This window comes from Sceloporus occidentalis, unplaced genomic scaffold (assembly GCF_023333645.1).
Source record: "Sceloporus occidentalis isolate IW3139 unplaced genomic scaffold, rSceOcc1.0.p SCAF_5, whole genome shotgun sequence".
Classification (NCBI taxonomy): domain Eukaryota; kingdom Metazoa; phylum Chordata; class Lepidosauria; order Squamata; family Phrynosomatidae; genus Sceloporus; species Sceloporus occidentalis.
The window spans coordinates 65,160,787-65,176,745 of record NW_028316985.1 but is presented as its reverse complement, the minus strand read 5'-3'; the positions used below and the strand labels follow the sequence as shown (position 1 = coordinate 65,176,745).

General features: G+C 40.5%; 1 protein-coding gene across 3 annotated transcripts in view; it reads left to right on the top strand.

The window, feature by feature from the left end:
• IMMP2L (inner mitochondrial membrane peptidase subunit 2) overlaps window positions 1-15,693 on the top strand; it is a 625,477-nt gene extending 609,784 nt beyond the window's left edge. For all 3 annotated transcript variants that reach the window (XM_089524302.1, XM_089524300.1, XM_089524301.1), the window contains one exon: window positions 14,675-15,693. In XM_089524302.1, coding sequence (XP_089380428.1) covers window positions 14,675-14,794 — 120 coding nt within the window. In that variant the 3' untranslated portion in view covers window positions 14,795-15,693. The remainder of the gene's footprint in view (window positions 1-14,674) is intronic.
• The last annotated feature ends 266 nt before the right edge of the window (window positions 15,694-15,959 follow it).

Sequence of the window (15,959 nt, the reverse complement as noted above, 5' to 3'; positions counted from 1 at the left end):
CCTTAGTTGTATGCAAACCATTTTAAAAGTCAGAGAGTGAGAGAACTTAATCAACCATTGCCCATCTTTTAGTAAACTTCCTGTAATAATACAAAGAGTTTACTGAACTGACACAGGGCTCAGCTCAGAGGAATGAGTGTGGCTGGACCTGTTGGTGCTGGCATATTTTGTTCTTGTTATCAGCACTCGTGACTAAGTTCTTACAGCAAGACACTGAGATGGGCAAAGGAATATGTGTCTGTGTCTGTTTTTAAAGTTCTTTTTTCTATGTTATTTTGTAAGATTTTAGTTCACCTGTTTGATGACTGATAAACCAATTCACATGCTCAAAAGAGGACATACTGTATTTACTCAACTATAAGTCAACCTCATGTATAAGTTGCTCTTGATGTTTTGGGGCCAAAATGATGGATTTTGATATGACCCATGAATAAGTCCAGTGTAAGACATAGAGGCATATACAAAGGATGTGAATAATCAAGCAAAGGAAAAAGATGCCAAAAAATTAACAAAATTCCAACAGGCATAACTGTGCTCACCATAAAGGCTGGATGGATGAGGAAGGAACTATTGTAAATTGTAGCTCTGTGATGTTTGGGAAAGGCGACCATGCACAGGTAGAAATGCACATATGTTAAAAGGGATGAAAAGGCAAAGCAGAGAAAATAGTGACTATGGACTGGAACAGACCAGCAGTAAGGGGTGGCTTGAAGCTGCCCTGCCAAAGACAGAGAACTGCAGCAAACACATGCTGCGGTCCTGAAAGCACCCTCTGCTATCAGCCCAAATATATGGGCTGGGTTTGGGCCACCTTCTGGGTGCTCTGACAGCATGCAGCATCAAATTGCCATGCCCCCAGAGCATCTTGAAGCCACCCATGTCTGGTTGGCTGAATGGCTTCTGGGCATCTTGGGGGTTTGAGTAATCAAAACGCTGCACCCCCAAGCTGCCCGAAAGCCAGCTTTTTGGCCAGTCTGTTCTGGCCCTATGTTAGAAGTAATTATTGAATTTAACTTTAATGTGATAATTTTGCCTTATTTTAATTCAGAAAAGCTGACAAACGTAAATAAATGTCTTATTCAAATCCTTCAAAGACCAATTTCTCTCAGCACTCCTTTGAGGGAAATGCCAAAGAGCTGCCAAAAGAGTGAGCTGAAGTACAATACTTAAATTGATCCATGAATTGTCAACCCAGTTTTTAAATATCAATTTTTGACAAAAATTTCTAGACTTATACATGAATATATACACTAATCATAGGCCTTAATGAATATATACACTAATCATAGGCCTTAATAAATGCAGTTTTTAATTTCCATGCAAAAGGAATTTAAACTTTAATATCCTTTTGTTCATTATCAGAAATGAAATGTTCTTCCATAATTATTCTCCATAGTAACAAAGCATGGGGAGAAGCATGGGGAGAATCAGACATAGAGTCAGACTACTATATCGAGTCTGTCAGTAGCCAGCCAGATACCATCCAATACGAAGTTTATTGTTGTGTGCCTTCAAGTAGTTTCCAACTTATGGCAACCATATCACCTGGTTTTCTTGGTATGATTTGTTTAGATGGGTTTTGCCAATGCCTCCCTCTTAGGCTGAAGGAATGTCACTTTCCCATGGTCACCCAGTGGGTTTTCATGGCCAAGCAGGGATTCAAAACCTGGTCTCCAGAGTCATCAGACCATTACACCATGCCGACTCTCCCAGTATGAATTATGGACTGTGCATTGGTGGTTAGATTTTTAAGCTACAAAACAAAGTAACCCTCCAGATGTTGCTGGACTGCAATTCTGGACATTCTTGACCATCGGCTATGCTGTGCAGCAAACATCTGGAGGCAGCATGCTTATCTCTCAAGAAGCTGTGTAATCCCCTTCCAGATATCTAAGCGTATGTCTATATTTATCATAGTAAAGTGAATACAGTTGGTCCTTGGTATGCTTGAGGATCTGTTCCAGACCTCCCTGCAAATAACAAAATCCTCAGATGCACAAGTCCCATTGATCCCTATGGGAGGATAGTCACACAGCCGTGCTGCCATTGAGGACAGTGGGACTGAAGACTTCCTTCCTTCCTTCCTTCCTTCCTTCCTTCCTTCCTTCCTTCCTTCCCTCCCTCCCTCCCTCTGCTTCCCCTTCTGAGGCTTCTGTCCTGAGCTTGGCTTCAGGGGCAGAGACTGGAGCCCCATTGGCCAGAGGAATCCAGAGCTGGCATGGAGGCTTAGGGTGTTGAGCCTGAGGGCAGGACGCTTGGAGACCCAATCCTCAGCCCTGGCTTCTGCTTCCTTCAGCCAATGGGGCTCCAGCCAAAGCCAGGCCGTGGGCAGGAGGGCTTCAGTCCCATTGTCCCCAATTACGGTGCGGCTGCATGCACGTGCCACCATTGGGGACAGCACAGGTTTGCCATCTGCAGATGCTCAAATCAGTGGATGGCAAGTCTGCAGATACTGAGTTCTCACTGTACTTATGATAGTAAGGAATGTGTCTATACATTCCTTGGAACTTTCTTATAATAAATATAAAAATACACTTACATGCTTTGGAAGGTGATTAGACAACTTCATGGAGAGAAATCTTTAATATTTCTTTTTCAGACCTTGGAAAAGTGATAAGGCTATGTAGAAGGGGGGGATTCTGTGAGTTTTATGGGGGGGGGGAAGCCCAAACTCTATTCATTTTATTCATTTTCACTATCCCCAGTCTACAATTTGTCATAGGAAGACCCCTTATTCTGCTGTGTGCGGGTAGATGTGTGGGTGACAGAGAACCAAAAAAGAGCAACGTTTCCCAGATCTATTTTCAGCACTTTTGTGAGTACTAATTTTCTTACTACTTTAGAGTGGTAGTCCAAGAAAAGAAATTTTATTGACAGTCAGTGGAATTTTTTACTCAATCTCACAATACTACTACTAATAACAATCAACAGATTTTTGAAGGAAAGAGATGCAGTTGCTAATAATATTACCAATTTAAAATGATTAGAATCTGACATGTCCCAGTCAAGGTTTAAGGTTTTTGCTAGAAGAGACAAACAAAGCAGAAATAGGGAGAAGACAAATATAACTAGGAGGACTGGAATTTGGTGGGAAATGACTAAATGGATTAAACTGAGGCATATGAACTAAGAAAGGAGAGAGAAGAGTGATTAGGACATGTGAAGAAGGGAAGAAGGAAAAAGGATGGGAGGGAAGGGAAGGGAAGGATAGACATTTAGTCATTAGAAGTGGGGTGGAGAAGAAGGCGAAAGAAGACAAGAGAGAGACAGAAGTGAAATTACAAATTAAAAGTGAACATAATCAAGTGTCTAACCAGAGCTGAAGAAATAAGGTATTCTTATTGCTGACCAACTCATTAATAATGAGACCAGACACAGAGAACTGGGTTATAAAATGGGCAACTTTATTTAACTCAACTTATTTAAACTTATTTCTTCGAGAACTGCAAAAAACCAGGGGGGAGAACCTTGTGTAGGAACAGCTGGCAGATGGTCTGCTCCAAGACCAATTCCCCAGCTTCCAAAGGGCGAAAACACCTGTGCCCCAAGGGCAATCCATACTTTGGGTTGCTCCCCGGCCGGCATCCGGAAGGCCAACCCAAGACTCCCCCACTTAACTCGCCAGACTTAAGTGAGGATTTAAATCTCAAGCCAGCCCCAAGGCAAGTCTCTTTCCCTTCACGTTTACTCGCAAGACCTAAACGTGATTTCCAGAGACCTAGCTTCACCCTTTAGGAGGGTGCCGAGGTGTTCACCGAAACATCTATCTCCCCCCGCCTATGCGTGGAACCTATTTATGACCACACCCATGCCAATTGTCAAAGTCCTCAACCAACAGTGTGGGGTAGGCGAAAAAACCCTTGGAAAGGGGAGAAAATTCCTACCCGGCCCCGAGGCGACCAGAATTAATTTTCACACTGATGTCGAGGTGGGAGGGTGGGCCAGCGTTTGAAGCCAAGTGAGAGGAGTTTGGGCAGGGAAGCCCAAAGCAAGCTAAACCCCACCCCCTCCTCTCCCAACAGCCAGCAGAGCATGCTGTTTTCCTTTAACATGCTGGTCTCTAATGAGAGGCCAGCAAAATCTCCTCCCCAGCCCAAATGGTCGGGGAGAAGCATTGCTAACAATGATGCACACATGTGTACCTGAGACCTAGAGAGACAGTACTGTAAGCTCAATCATTTAGGTTTGGATGAAAGTTGTGGGAACAGAATTGGGAAGACTTAAAATATACCAAAAAGCCACAAAGCAGCAGTAGACTTGTCATGCCATTTCATAGGCTCCTGGGGCAGCTTAGTTTCCTCCCATGCTGACTTCTCCGGCTCCTTGAGCCCTTGTGCCAGGCACAGCTTGTACAATTCTGAGACAGAAAAGGGATAGAGGAGGAGGAGGTCAGGCAGATCAATTGGAGAGTCTGGAGCAGCTTCTCTAAAGCTGCTCATAGCATCAGAAGCCAGCAATACATCCTTTTAAAGAAACTTTTCACGGTATCTTCATAGATTCTTTCCCTCAGCTTGATGCCCAGAGTGTCAGAGTCAGGACCTGAGACCTAGGAATCCTATCCAGGAACTGTATCAAATATAGTTTCCATGATTCCTGGTGTTCCTGGTCTAGAAGTCAAATTGTGTTTAAGGCCTAATTGAAACCCCACTGCAGATGTTCTCGCTGCCAAAAAAAAAAGTTTAGATGATAATGGAAAGAGGTAACCGCAACAATATATCTGGAATGCTGATGGGAAGGCTCACGGTTGTAACTTACTGAACTAGGAGAGATTCTGATGTCTGTTCTCTGTTCCATGTCTTGGTGCCTTCATCAAAAGAAAGTTAGTTTAAATATAATAAATTGAAACCTAGGACACTTGTTAATTCCTCCATAAAACCATAAAGGAATTGGCCTCCTAGGGAGAAGGCTAAAATTGTAACTTATCAGCAGTATACTTAATGCATGATTTCCAATGTAATCAGAAACTGGAGACTGATTCAGTGATTGTGTCTAATTGGCAGTCTCTGCAAAAGTACATTATGTAACACTTTTTCTGGCCTATAATCTGCGTCTCCTAACAGTGATGCAAGTAAGCTTTCAAGCACAAAATTAAGGATCTACTCACAAAACCAACACTCTGTAATTGGTAGAATGAACCTTAGGCTTGTTCGGTAATTGGAGATGCTGCTCTAATACTAATGAAATATTATACTTTTTAAACTCAGTAAGTGGGTGCGTCTACACTGATGGGGGAAAAAAATCACCATCATCTTGCAATTTTTTTGGTTTGCAGTGATCCTGAAGCCACCCCGTTAAAACCACACACTCACAGAAACAGGGAGGTGGTTTTGACATAGCCACTCACACATTGCCCCCTGGTGAAATTGCTCCCCCCCCCATTTCCAGTGTGCATCAGCCTATCAGCCAATAGTCTATTTGATCCACACTGATTAGATCCTTCCCCATCCTTTCACCCCCCCCTTCCCATTGTCCCCACACACCAGAGAGAAAGAAAAATTGCATTTTTCATCATTTGTTTATGAAACTGTTCAGCTATAAGATGATGATGAGGAGGAGGAGGAGGAGGAGGAGGAGTTGTTTATGTGTACCCTGCCTCTCCCAGTGGATTGAGGTGGCTTACATACATGAGATAAATAACATAATATTCATAAAATAACAAATAACATACTATTAAAACCCTCTTTCCCCTTATCCCAACCAATCCAAAAAATTAATATACGATTTAGCATACAGTAGAGCCTTGCCTTATGTGGAGATCCCCCCCCCCCCCGCGTAAGGCAAATACCACGTAAGCTCGAGACCCATTCAATAGAATGGGGCTTGTGCTTGCAGTGGCAGCTGTGCGCCATGGGCGCGCACGCCATTCAGTAGATTGTAGCGCAGCTTCCGCATAAACAAGAAGCTGCATATGGCGTGCCCGCATATGGAGCGGGTGCGCTGTAATAATAAGATTAAAATCTTTAAAATCTTTAAAATCTATAAAATCTATAAAACCATTTAAACAATTCATGACAGGGCTTCATGGGGTATAACAAGGGCAATCCACAACATTAATTTTAAAACATAAGTGTGGGACAGTCAGAAGAGATCCGTCTTGACAGCCCTTTTGAAGCTTTCAAGATTCTTAACAGGCCATTCCATAAGTTAGGAGCGGCAGATGAGAAGATCCTCTGGGTGACTGTAGACAATCTTGTTTTAGTAGGCTATAATAAGTTCTTCCCAGAGGAAGTGAGCGTGTGGGGTGGATTATAGGGAAGAAGGCGTTCCCTTAAGTAGCCTGGACCCAAGCCATATGGGGCTTTAAATGTAATTACCAACACCTTGTACTGAGCCCGGAAACTAATAGGCAGCCAGTGGAGAGATTTTAGAACGGGAGTTATATGGTCACTTCTCAATCAGCCAGTGACCAACTTGGCTACCATATTTTGAATTAGTTGGAGTTTTTGGAACTGGCACAAGGGTAGCCCCAAGTAAAGTGTGTTACAGAAGTCAAGGACTGAGGTTACCAAAGCAAGATCAGTGGTGAAAGGTTAAATTGGGCTATCCCCCCTCTTCTTCCTCTCCCCCTGAATGTTACATTTGTTTTTCTCTCCCCCCCCCTTAGATCCTCCCCATCCTGCAGTGCTGCATTGTCTTTATTTTCACTTTAGTGAATGGGGTGCACAGATTCCTTCTTCCTCCCTTCTCATCATTGGTTATTAACCCATTTGCTCATGTGGAGATCTCATGCACTCCCTTCTCACAATTCCCACAATCATTTGTTTGCTCGCTCATGTGGAGATCGGCAATATATGTTGGGTGGAGAGGACTCTAAATTTCTAATATTTGCTATTATTATTGCTGTATGTTGAATTGAAGTTTTTATTTCTTAGAAAATGCTAGAAAATTGGGGAATGAAGGAAGATTTTATCAGGTTAAGCCTTTTAACGGGATCAATTTCTTTAATTTGATCCCTGTCTAAATGTTCCCTCTGGAACATTTTTTTTGAATGAAATGTAACACTATACACTCAGGTTTGTGTACTGTAACCTGTGTGTTATATATAATCTTAAAGAGCTTCCTTATGCAGTTTTGATTTGTGCTAACATGGCCTGAGCCTCAGGACATCTTGGCTTATCTATGTGTGGTCTCAGAGGGAGGAAATTGTTAATTTGCAGTCATTGTCATGTCTCCCAGAGGCTGGCATGATGCTTTTATCCAGCACCTATGAGCCTGAATCTAATCTAATATGTATGCATTATATATTTACATTTACTTCTTTATTTATATAAATAAGGGTGTTCCATTTGCTCTTGATTAAATATGAACCAGATGTGATGGTAGAAGGGTGGGGTATGTTCTACATCCTTAAACCAGATGAAGATACAGTGGCCCTTGGTATCTGCTGGGTTTCGTTCCAGGAACTTTTGTGTATACCAAAATCTATGGATGTTCTAGTCCCATTAAATATAATGGCATAGTAAAATGGTGTTTCTTATATAAAATAGCAAAATCAAGGCTTGCTTTTGTGAATTTATATATATTTTAAAATATTTTCAAGCCATGGATGGTTGAATCTGTGGATAAAGAATCCTTGGATATGGAGGACTGATTGTATTTCCTTCTTCTAGAATAAAAGATGTGGCTGTGAAAGCCAGACTGGTATGCATGGAAGGAAGCTGGAGGGGTAGGGAGACTGGTGCCTTCTAGATGACAATAGTTACTATCATCCATGAAAGGAAGTCCATCCCATACTGCAGCTTATGTGGCCCAGTATTTCTTGAATCCTGTTTTAGCCACACAATACACCAGTGTTTTATAGGATTTGACCATGCTATAACTTAGAAATCAGACCAAATCTCCAAGATCTATAGGATACCAGGTTGCATCCACACTCACTTGTCACTCTTTTTATTCAGTTGTAATAATTGTTGGCATGTATCTGGTCCCCAGTTAGAAGAGTGGTTCTGACTGCTAGGAATGGAATGACTTGAGTGGATTCCGTACGGAAAGATTTTCCTAAATTCCAGTACTGAGAAATTAGAGATTTCCAGGACACAAATGTTCTTAATAACACCGAAGGACACATTTTTGTGTCTCTGCTAATAATTTGGTCCAGCCTTCATGAGGAAATATCACTTTATACCCTCTCTGGATACTTGATTTTTAGCTTTAACATTCAGCACATAAAGCGCAAATGCAAACATGTTTATCATCACTTAAAGTATAGATTCTTTTCAAAAGGGAAACCTATGGACAGATAATTCTGTATGAAATTGCTTTGTACCTGCAGTCGAACATTACAATCTGTTTTAATAGCTTTAAAAAAAAGACAAATTATCTAATTTGACCTAGCAGGTTTTCGTCTGCAATCCATTTTGATGTTGCTATGGGAGAGTACTAGCTAATTTTCCATTTTATAACTATGTTTTCCATTGCTCTTAATTTTGCACTAATGTATTCTTATCTTTGGGTTGAATTTCCAGTGCTTTGCTGGATTTTTTTTAAAAAAGGAAGCAAAACCAAACCCTCTAGTTTTATGGTTCTGTTCACCTTCTCTTACACGTTTCTGACTTTTGTATGTATGTAGTTTCTGTAATCCACAGAAAAAAACCAAAGTGAAACATTCCAAGGTGCTCAAAAGATAGTTGTTTATTGGCGGATGGTCCTCGGTTCTTGCCTTCTTGTCTCATGTGGCTTATGCAGGCATGCAAACTTGTACATTAGCAAGATACATAGAAGAATGGTGTCTAAGGGTTCCAGCCATTGCAATAATTGCAAAATATATTATTTATATCTGAGTCAGGAGAGGCACATGCACACTTTGCCACCCTAACTCCTCCCCCTTCTCCTGAATCCATTTTTTAAAAAATGGGGGCCAGAATCTTGTATGGAATTTATAGATGCATAAGCATTGTAGTTCCAATGCTACGCAGTCATTTCCGGTTCAGTCCCCTTCCCCAGTCCCCACTTACAGACAGCAGCCACTGTGACTGATGGAGGTCTGTTCTCTTTTTGTTCAAGAAGCTGCTGGCTGCCATTTCTACTTCTTGCCATGAGTGAAAAAGGCAAAATCTCTTGAAATATCCCTGCATGCCAGATATTGCACATAGGAAAGGTGGATGGGAACAGCTTCTCTGTCAACAGGGGAACAGACCCCACCAATCATAATGGTGGCTTCCCAGTACATGGGAATAGAGGAAATTACATGATCCATACATAACCCCTAAACTAGGGGCTGTTTCACTATACAGCCTATAAATTAGGGGCTATGTAAGTACCATGAATATGTAACTGTCATAGAGGATTCTGGCTAATATTTTTAGAGCTTTGGTGAAAAAAAATTGATGAAAAAGAAAGCTGAAGAAAAGTACTAAACAGTGAAGGAGAAATGCTCAGAGACATTCAGAAGACAGGAAGCGGGCTTCTTATGTTCACATAAGTGCAACAGGCAGGCAGTGAAAGTAGGATTGTCATACATGCATCAGCCCCCAAGAAGAAATGTGCATGTAATGTTGTGTGCCCCCAAGTCATTTCTGACGTATGGCGACCCTAAGTTGAACCTATCATGGGGTTCTTGGCAAGTTTTGTTCAGAGAGTGTGACTTGCCCAAGGTCACCAAGTGGGTTTCATGGCTGAGCTAGGAAAAGAATCATGGGCGGGTTACACACCGCCATAAGGGACGTCCTCAGGACGTCCTAAATTTAAAAAGGGGCATCACTTCTTGATGCCTCCAAGGCTAATACATCCGGAGGACGTACAAGATGGCGGTGCCCCATCTACATGGGGGCCGCCATGATGGTGTCACGAATGCGCCGCCTCCAAACGAGGCGGCGCAGACATGATGCCATCGCTCTGTGCGAGGGCACTTAATGTGCCATTTTGTTGGAGCAGGAAGGAGCTCCGAAACGGAGCTCCTTCCTGGTCTTGTGTCGCTGGGCGCAGCCTTTAGATGGCTTCGCCCAGTGACGCAAGGGAGAAAGGCGCCAAGTGGCCCCTTTCTCCTCCTCCCCCCTCGCCGCGGGGTGTCCTTGGGGCTTCAAGCCCTAAGGGCACCCCTTTCCAGGCCTCGGGTAAGGGGCCTTTTGCCGCTTCCCCGCGGCCTGGAAAGCGGCGGATCGGGGCCTCAGCGGCTGCCGCTCTAACCACTGAGGCCCTGATCCAGCGGGGAAAGGCGTGGGTGCAGGCCGCCGCTTTTCGGCGGTCTGTAACCCGCCATGGACTCCAGAGTCATAGTCCAATACTCAAACCACTACACCACAGTAGCTCTCTCCAAGAAGAAATGCATCACCAAAAAAAGATATCGATTTTCATTAAAATTCTGCATGCACATATACATATCAATCTCTAAATTTAAGAAATAATTGCTATAATTTAAATAGAAATACAGTGTACATTATAGTGAGGAAGACTGTGACTATTTTTGGTACTGTCATGGTGCTAACTTTTGTTAATGATCAGCTTCAAAGTTCTTCTTATAGTTCTTAATTTTAAAACTGGATTTGAGATAGAATTTTGCTTCAGTGATCCTTCAAACAAAGAAGTCTTCTCTGTAAAGTAAGACATTTCCTATATGCAGTAGAAATATCTCTTATTTCACGGCTTCATTCAATGCTGGCCCTACTTAACATAAATACGACTAACTTAAGGCCAGTTTATTTCAACAGATGTAGTCTAAGAAGAACTAACATTAGATTTGAATTTAATAATATGTCATTTTCCTCTTAAACTGATAAATATTTTAGAATGGGCCACCTTTTCTCTATTATACACATATAAATATGACTCTTATCCGGCAGAGAGCATACAGATCATCATACTGATAAAAAAAGTACGAAACATGGATCATCTGTTGTTCTAAGGAATAAAAATGTTCAGGTTTGGAGTGTAAGCAATATGAAATAGGGGTAGAGTCATTTCTAAATCAGCCATGCCAATTAGATGGTAACTTTCCATGGAAAACAATGTATAAATTCAGCAACATAAATGATCTACTATCAATAGTGTGCATTGTTAACTAACCAAATTATATTCAAGTAATTCAGCACCTGTTTAATCAAGCTACAAAATATTGAATTAGATACAGGCCACTTCAACTTCAGTGATTTGATTATATAGAGGAGAAAGAGATTGGTGCATACACATGATTCCTGGGAAATTAAATCATATGAATTAGCTAGAGATATTCCTAAGGGGGTGGTTGGTGTCTATTTGCATAAAAGTCTGAGCTGCCTGCTTTTATTCTCCTTTAATCATGAAGAATGCGAAATGGCTGAAGAGATCCAAGCTTGTATAATCCCTAATATTAACCATGAAGATCATTGGAGGGAACTAAAATAAATAAAAAATAAAAATACCAGTTATTCATAATCTTTGTATATGAAAATCATCTTCAGATGTCTGAACAGTTTATCATAATTACACAAAGCTTCCAGAATTACACAAAACTTAGATAAGAGATGCTTCAAGGCATCTCTGATCTAAGAACATATAGAAAAGGTTCAGCTTTAAAAACAACCTCTTAATTGAGGAGCAGTGTCTGAACTCTGGCCCTCAGATTAGTTCAGACGCATCAAGGACCAGAAGACATTTTCAGATATATAAATACTAGGAACCTAATGTTAATTAAGACCTTTTAAAACAAGGCATTTAACATTCCAAATGAAAAGGTTTTGCCTTTTGGGGTCAGAAGGTTTTTATCAACTTTCCCCCCTCACTTTTCAGATGTAAAACATGATACAAACAGCTTCAGATGTGGTGTGGTAAAGTGGTAGGGGTCAAATATCCTCTTGGATGGAGATAGCCAAATGTGGGGGATCTAGAAGATACATTTCTGTCCTTGGGACCTGTCACACAGAGTGACAGAATGTGCCACACACACACACACACACACACACACACACACACACACACACACACACAGAGAGAGAGAGAGAGAGAGAGAGAGGTCAAGTTATAGTTTTGAAAATAATTGTAATTTTTGATATACTGTGCCAGCCCTTACACCCTATTTAAAAAGTGAATTGCCACTCCTGGAGTCCTTATGAAGAGGTAGTCCATATTATTTTCTTTGGCCAGGAAATGGGCAGCCTGGAAAGTTTGAAAGAGTGTGGTGGCTGCAAAAATAGACTTGGCAGTCACATTACAGGTATTATTAAAAGCTGAATTGTATTGCTGATCCCAGCTACAGTAGACACTCTGAATCAATGTAATTTATATGTTTGCTCATCCTCCAAGAACTGATTCCATAGATCTAGTCGGAACTGTGTGTGTGCTGTGTATCCGTGCCTTCAAATCACCTGCTGATTTATGGCAAACCCATGAATTTCATAGGATTTTCTTCCAATATGAAGTAAATCTGGATCTCTAGTAACAGCAAAAGTATATGGTTCATGATCCAAAGAACTGTGAATGTTGATCCCAAAAGTCTAGGAATGGGTGTACAATCTTTGCACAAGAGAAGTGTACAATTTCTTATGTATCCCATGCCAGTGATTAGGATAGGTGACAGGCTTTCAGCTTGATTTTCCTCCTGTAGTTATGCATGAGAAGCAGTTCTACTTCATGTCCCTTAATTCATGCAGTTTTGGTCTCTGTAGAGGCAGGAGATGCCACAGTGCACTATGAATTCTTCGAATTTATAAAAATAAAAGCAATTTGTGAAGTGTCACATCTCAGGTAGTTAGATAAGTATTGCTAGAGCCAATATTTATACTGTCATTTAGCAGCTAAATATAGGTTCTCTTAAATTTGGAAGTTTCTTAGCAAATGCATAGGGAGCCAGCTACAATATCCAAGGCAAATTTGCCCAGAGAATAAATATAATCTAACAAGAAAAAGAAAGAAGAAAGAAAGAAGAAAGAAAAAAGGATGGGCTCACAAGAATAAAATACTTTCATCTCCAGCCTAATTTGACTGAAATGAGTTCTGACTATGGCATAATAGGCAATGTAACACATGCATCCCCTCTGGAAAATGAAGGAAAGATTTGCCAGTAATAGTTCTTTCACAAGAAAATGATGTGGAATTAACTTTTAAAGTTTTGTATGTGATAAAAGCAAAGGTGATGAACAAGGAGACATTGCTCATATTTTGTTTGCTTACATTCACAAAGTTAGTATCGCGTTTTTTGTAATGAGGTTTTTCTACAACTCAGTTGCTACTCCTGTAATTTGCACCCCGTATCTCAGAGGTCAGGCTCCCTTTAGTTAGCGCCCACACATATATTGAGAGAGAGAAGTGACTGAAAGATAGGCCTACCAGTAAGTTCAAGACCCTTTATGTGAAATGTTGTCTCACTGTGAGAACTGGGACTACCATGATATTAACATACAACTTCATACAACACCTGTTGTGCATTGGTGGAGTGACTGATGTGCCATGGTGTCAATGTTCAGTGGGCACTGATGTGTGTCAGGGTGTTTTTGGTTTGCATCCAGTGACTGGCTAGGAGGTATCAGAGCCCAAGAGGAGCATCCAACCAACATGAGAAGTGTCCAGTGTGCATCAGAGGTGCCCAACGCACACCTTCAAAATTTGCGAATTGTGATTCATTGTTTTCTGTAATTTAGTTATAGATTCCTACAAAATGTAGACTGCGATGTCAGACTTCAGGCTTTGTTTTTGTTTCTTATATTTTGCTTTTTTGAACATTTACTGTGAAGCACCCTGGGATACAAATCCTGTCAATCAATCACTATCTGTCTTGCTGAATAGTGTTAGCCAGCCTGAAACTCCTGAGTAAAACATTTAATTTATCTACAATTAAGAGTACAGTGGGTCTTTGCTATCTGCTGGGGTTTGGTTTCAGGATCCCCTGTGGATAACAAAATCTGTGGAAGCTCAAGTCCCATTAAATACAATAGCCTAGTAAAATGGTGGTCCTTATATCAAATGGCAAAATCAAGGTTTGCTTTTGAGAATTTAATGTATATATTTAAAAAATATTTTCAAACAGTGGATGCTTGAATCCATGGATAAAAATCCCCTGGATATGGAAAGCCAACTGTATAGGTTTATTCAGGCACAGAATATCTGAGATGTGTGCACAGCATGCCCACCAACAAGATCATTCAGATAAGAAATGGGCAGATTTGACCGCTGCATACGTTGAAGGGCTACTCCTGGTATTTCATACCTATATGCTGATTGGAGTTGCACTCAACATCTAGAGGGGCCTTCTTTGCCTAATCCTGATACAGAGAGAGCCAAGTCTGTGCTTCTATTGTTGAACTTTCCTCGGCTGAAAGAAATGAGACAGCCTTGCACACAACTAATCTACATGCAAACAGTCGTGCACCCAGGCTCTGTCTTGCAACAAATCTTTGAAGGAATTGTCACAGGTCATATTCCTTTACGGTTTTTTATTTAAGTAGTCAATTTTTATATGGGACAAACTGTTAAATTTTTATTTGGTTTGGGTTTTATTTCTATTTCACATTCTTTATCATCATCACAATTCTCCAGCATCACTTCTCTTTTAGAATCATCTTCTTTTTCAGTGGGGGCTGGAACAGGAGAGGCTGCTAGAAATGAATTTGCCACTAAAGAGGGATTTCATCCCAGCTGCAAATACAGTGCTCTTCCTCCATGGGTATCATTAGTCCATACATTTATAAAATGCCATATGCTATCATCTCCCTAAGCTATTTCTCCTCACATTTTTATTATGGCTTTATCTTGATTATCTTTTCAGGTCTCTCTTGGACTCTTACATGCCCGGGCTACGCATATACTCTGGCCTCCAGAGCGCTGGCAGAAGTTACACCCCAAGCTTCCTTCGGAACGACGGCCTCTCCAGAATGAGGAGGAATGATCAATTTGTATCTGGATGGAAATCAAGCTTTTGAGTCTGGTATTAACAAAAGGAGTTGGCAACACACATAAGATAATGAAAGAGCTGCCAACTGTGCAGAGTTGATGCAAGCAAAGTATCTTTCCATTATTGTAAATTAAAATGGGGATTTTATGTTATCACACAAAATGGTACAATGTGAAGCACCTGTGTCTTGATTTTGACATTTTAGCTTTCTAGAAGCTGTAGGATGTTTGAGCCTTTGTAACTATTCTGGTATTCTAACAATAGTGAGATGTGTACAGAAAAATAAAGTTTCTCCTTTTGCATGTTTTAATCTTTATCCTGGAGATCTGATTTGTTTTTCCAGACACAGGGCAAATCCTAACATTAATATTATAATGCAAGATTGTAACAAATCATATAACAATCATTGTCACTGCCAAGACAGAATACATCTTTTAACACTTTGAACTGATGAATAAATGTGTTAAATGAATAGTGATTTTAGTCCAGGAAATGTTGTTCAATCTGTAAAAGTAACATTTGAAAAAAGGAGCTTTCATTAAATGATTTTCCTTACTTGTATATTGTTAATGTCATAATTACATCAATTTGTTTTACATTAATGTTTCATAAAAATACTTCTCATAAATCCAGTTGCTGGTAGAATAATACATTTCGAATTGAAACACACTACAGCATGTCTGTAACAGTCACTTTAATCAGTGGTTAAGTATAATTATAGCTGATAATAATTACTCTATTTCTTTGGGGATCTCTGAAGAGCTTCTTTAACTCTATAAATACTTTTCTCTGGTACACCAAATGAAACTTTATCGTCTAATATTGTAAACAAAAATGAATGGACACATTTACAGCTGACTGATCTGTGTCTGATCTAAGTAAAAATGCCTCATTAAATTTGGAAGACACATTGTTGTTGGGTGTGTTCAAGTAATTTCTGACTTATAGTGGCTATAAAGCAAAGCTATTATGGGGTTTCCTTGGCAAGTTATGTTCAGAGGAAGCTTGTCCATACTTTCCTCTGAGGGTGAGAGAGTGTGATTTGCCCAGTAGGTTTCCATGACTGAGCTGGGATTTGAACCTGGTCTCCAGAGTCATATTCCAAAGATTAAACCATTACAACATGCTGGCAAATACATTCACTGAAAAGTTGCAATAC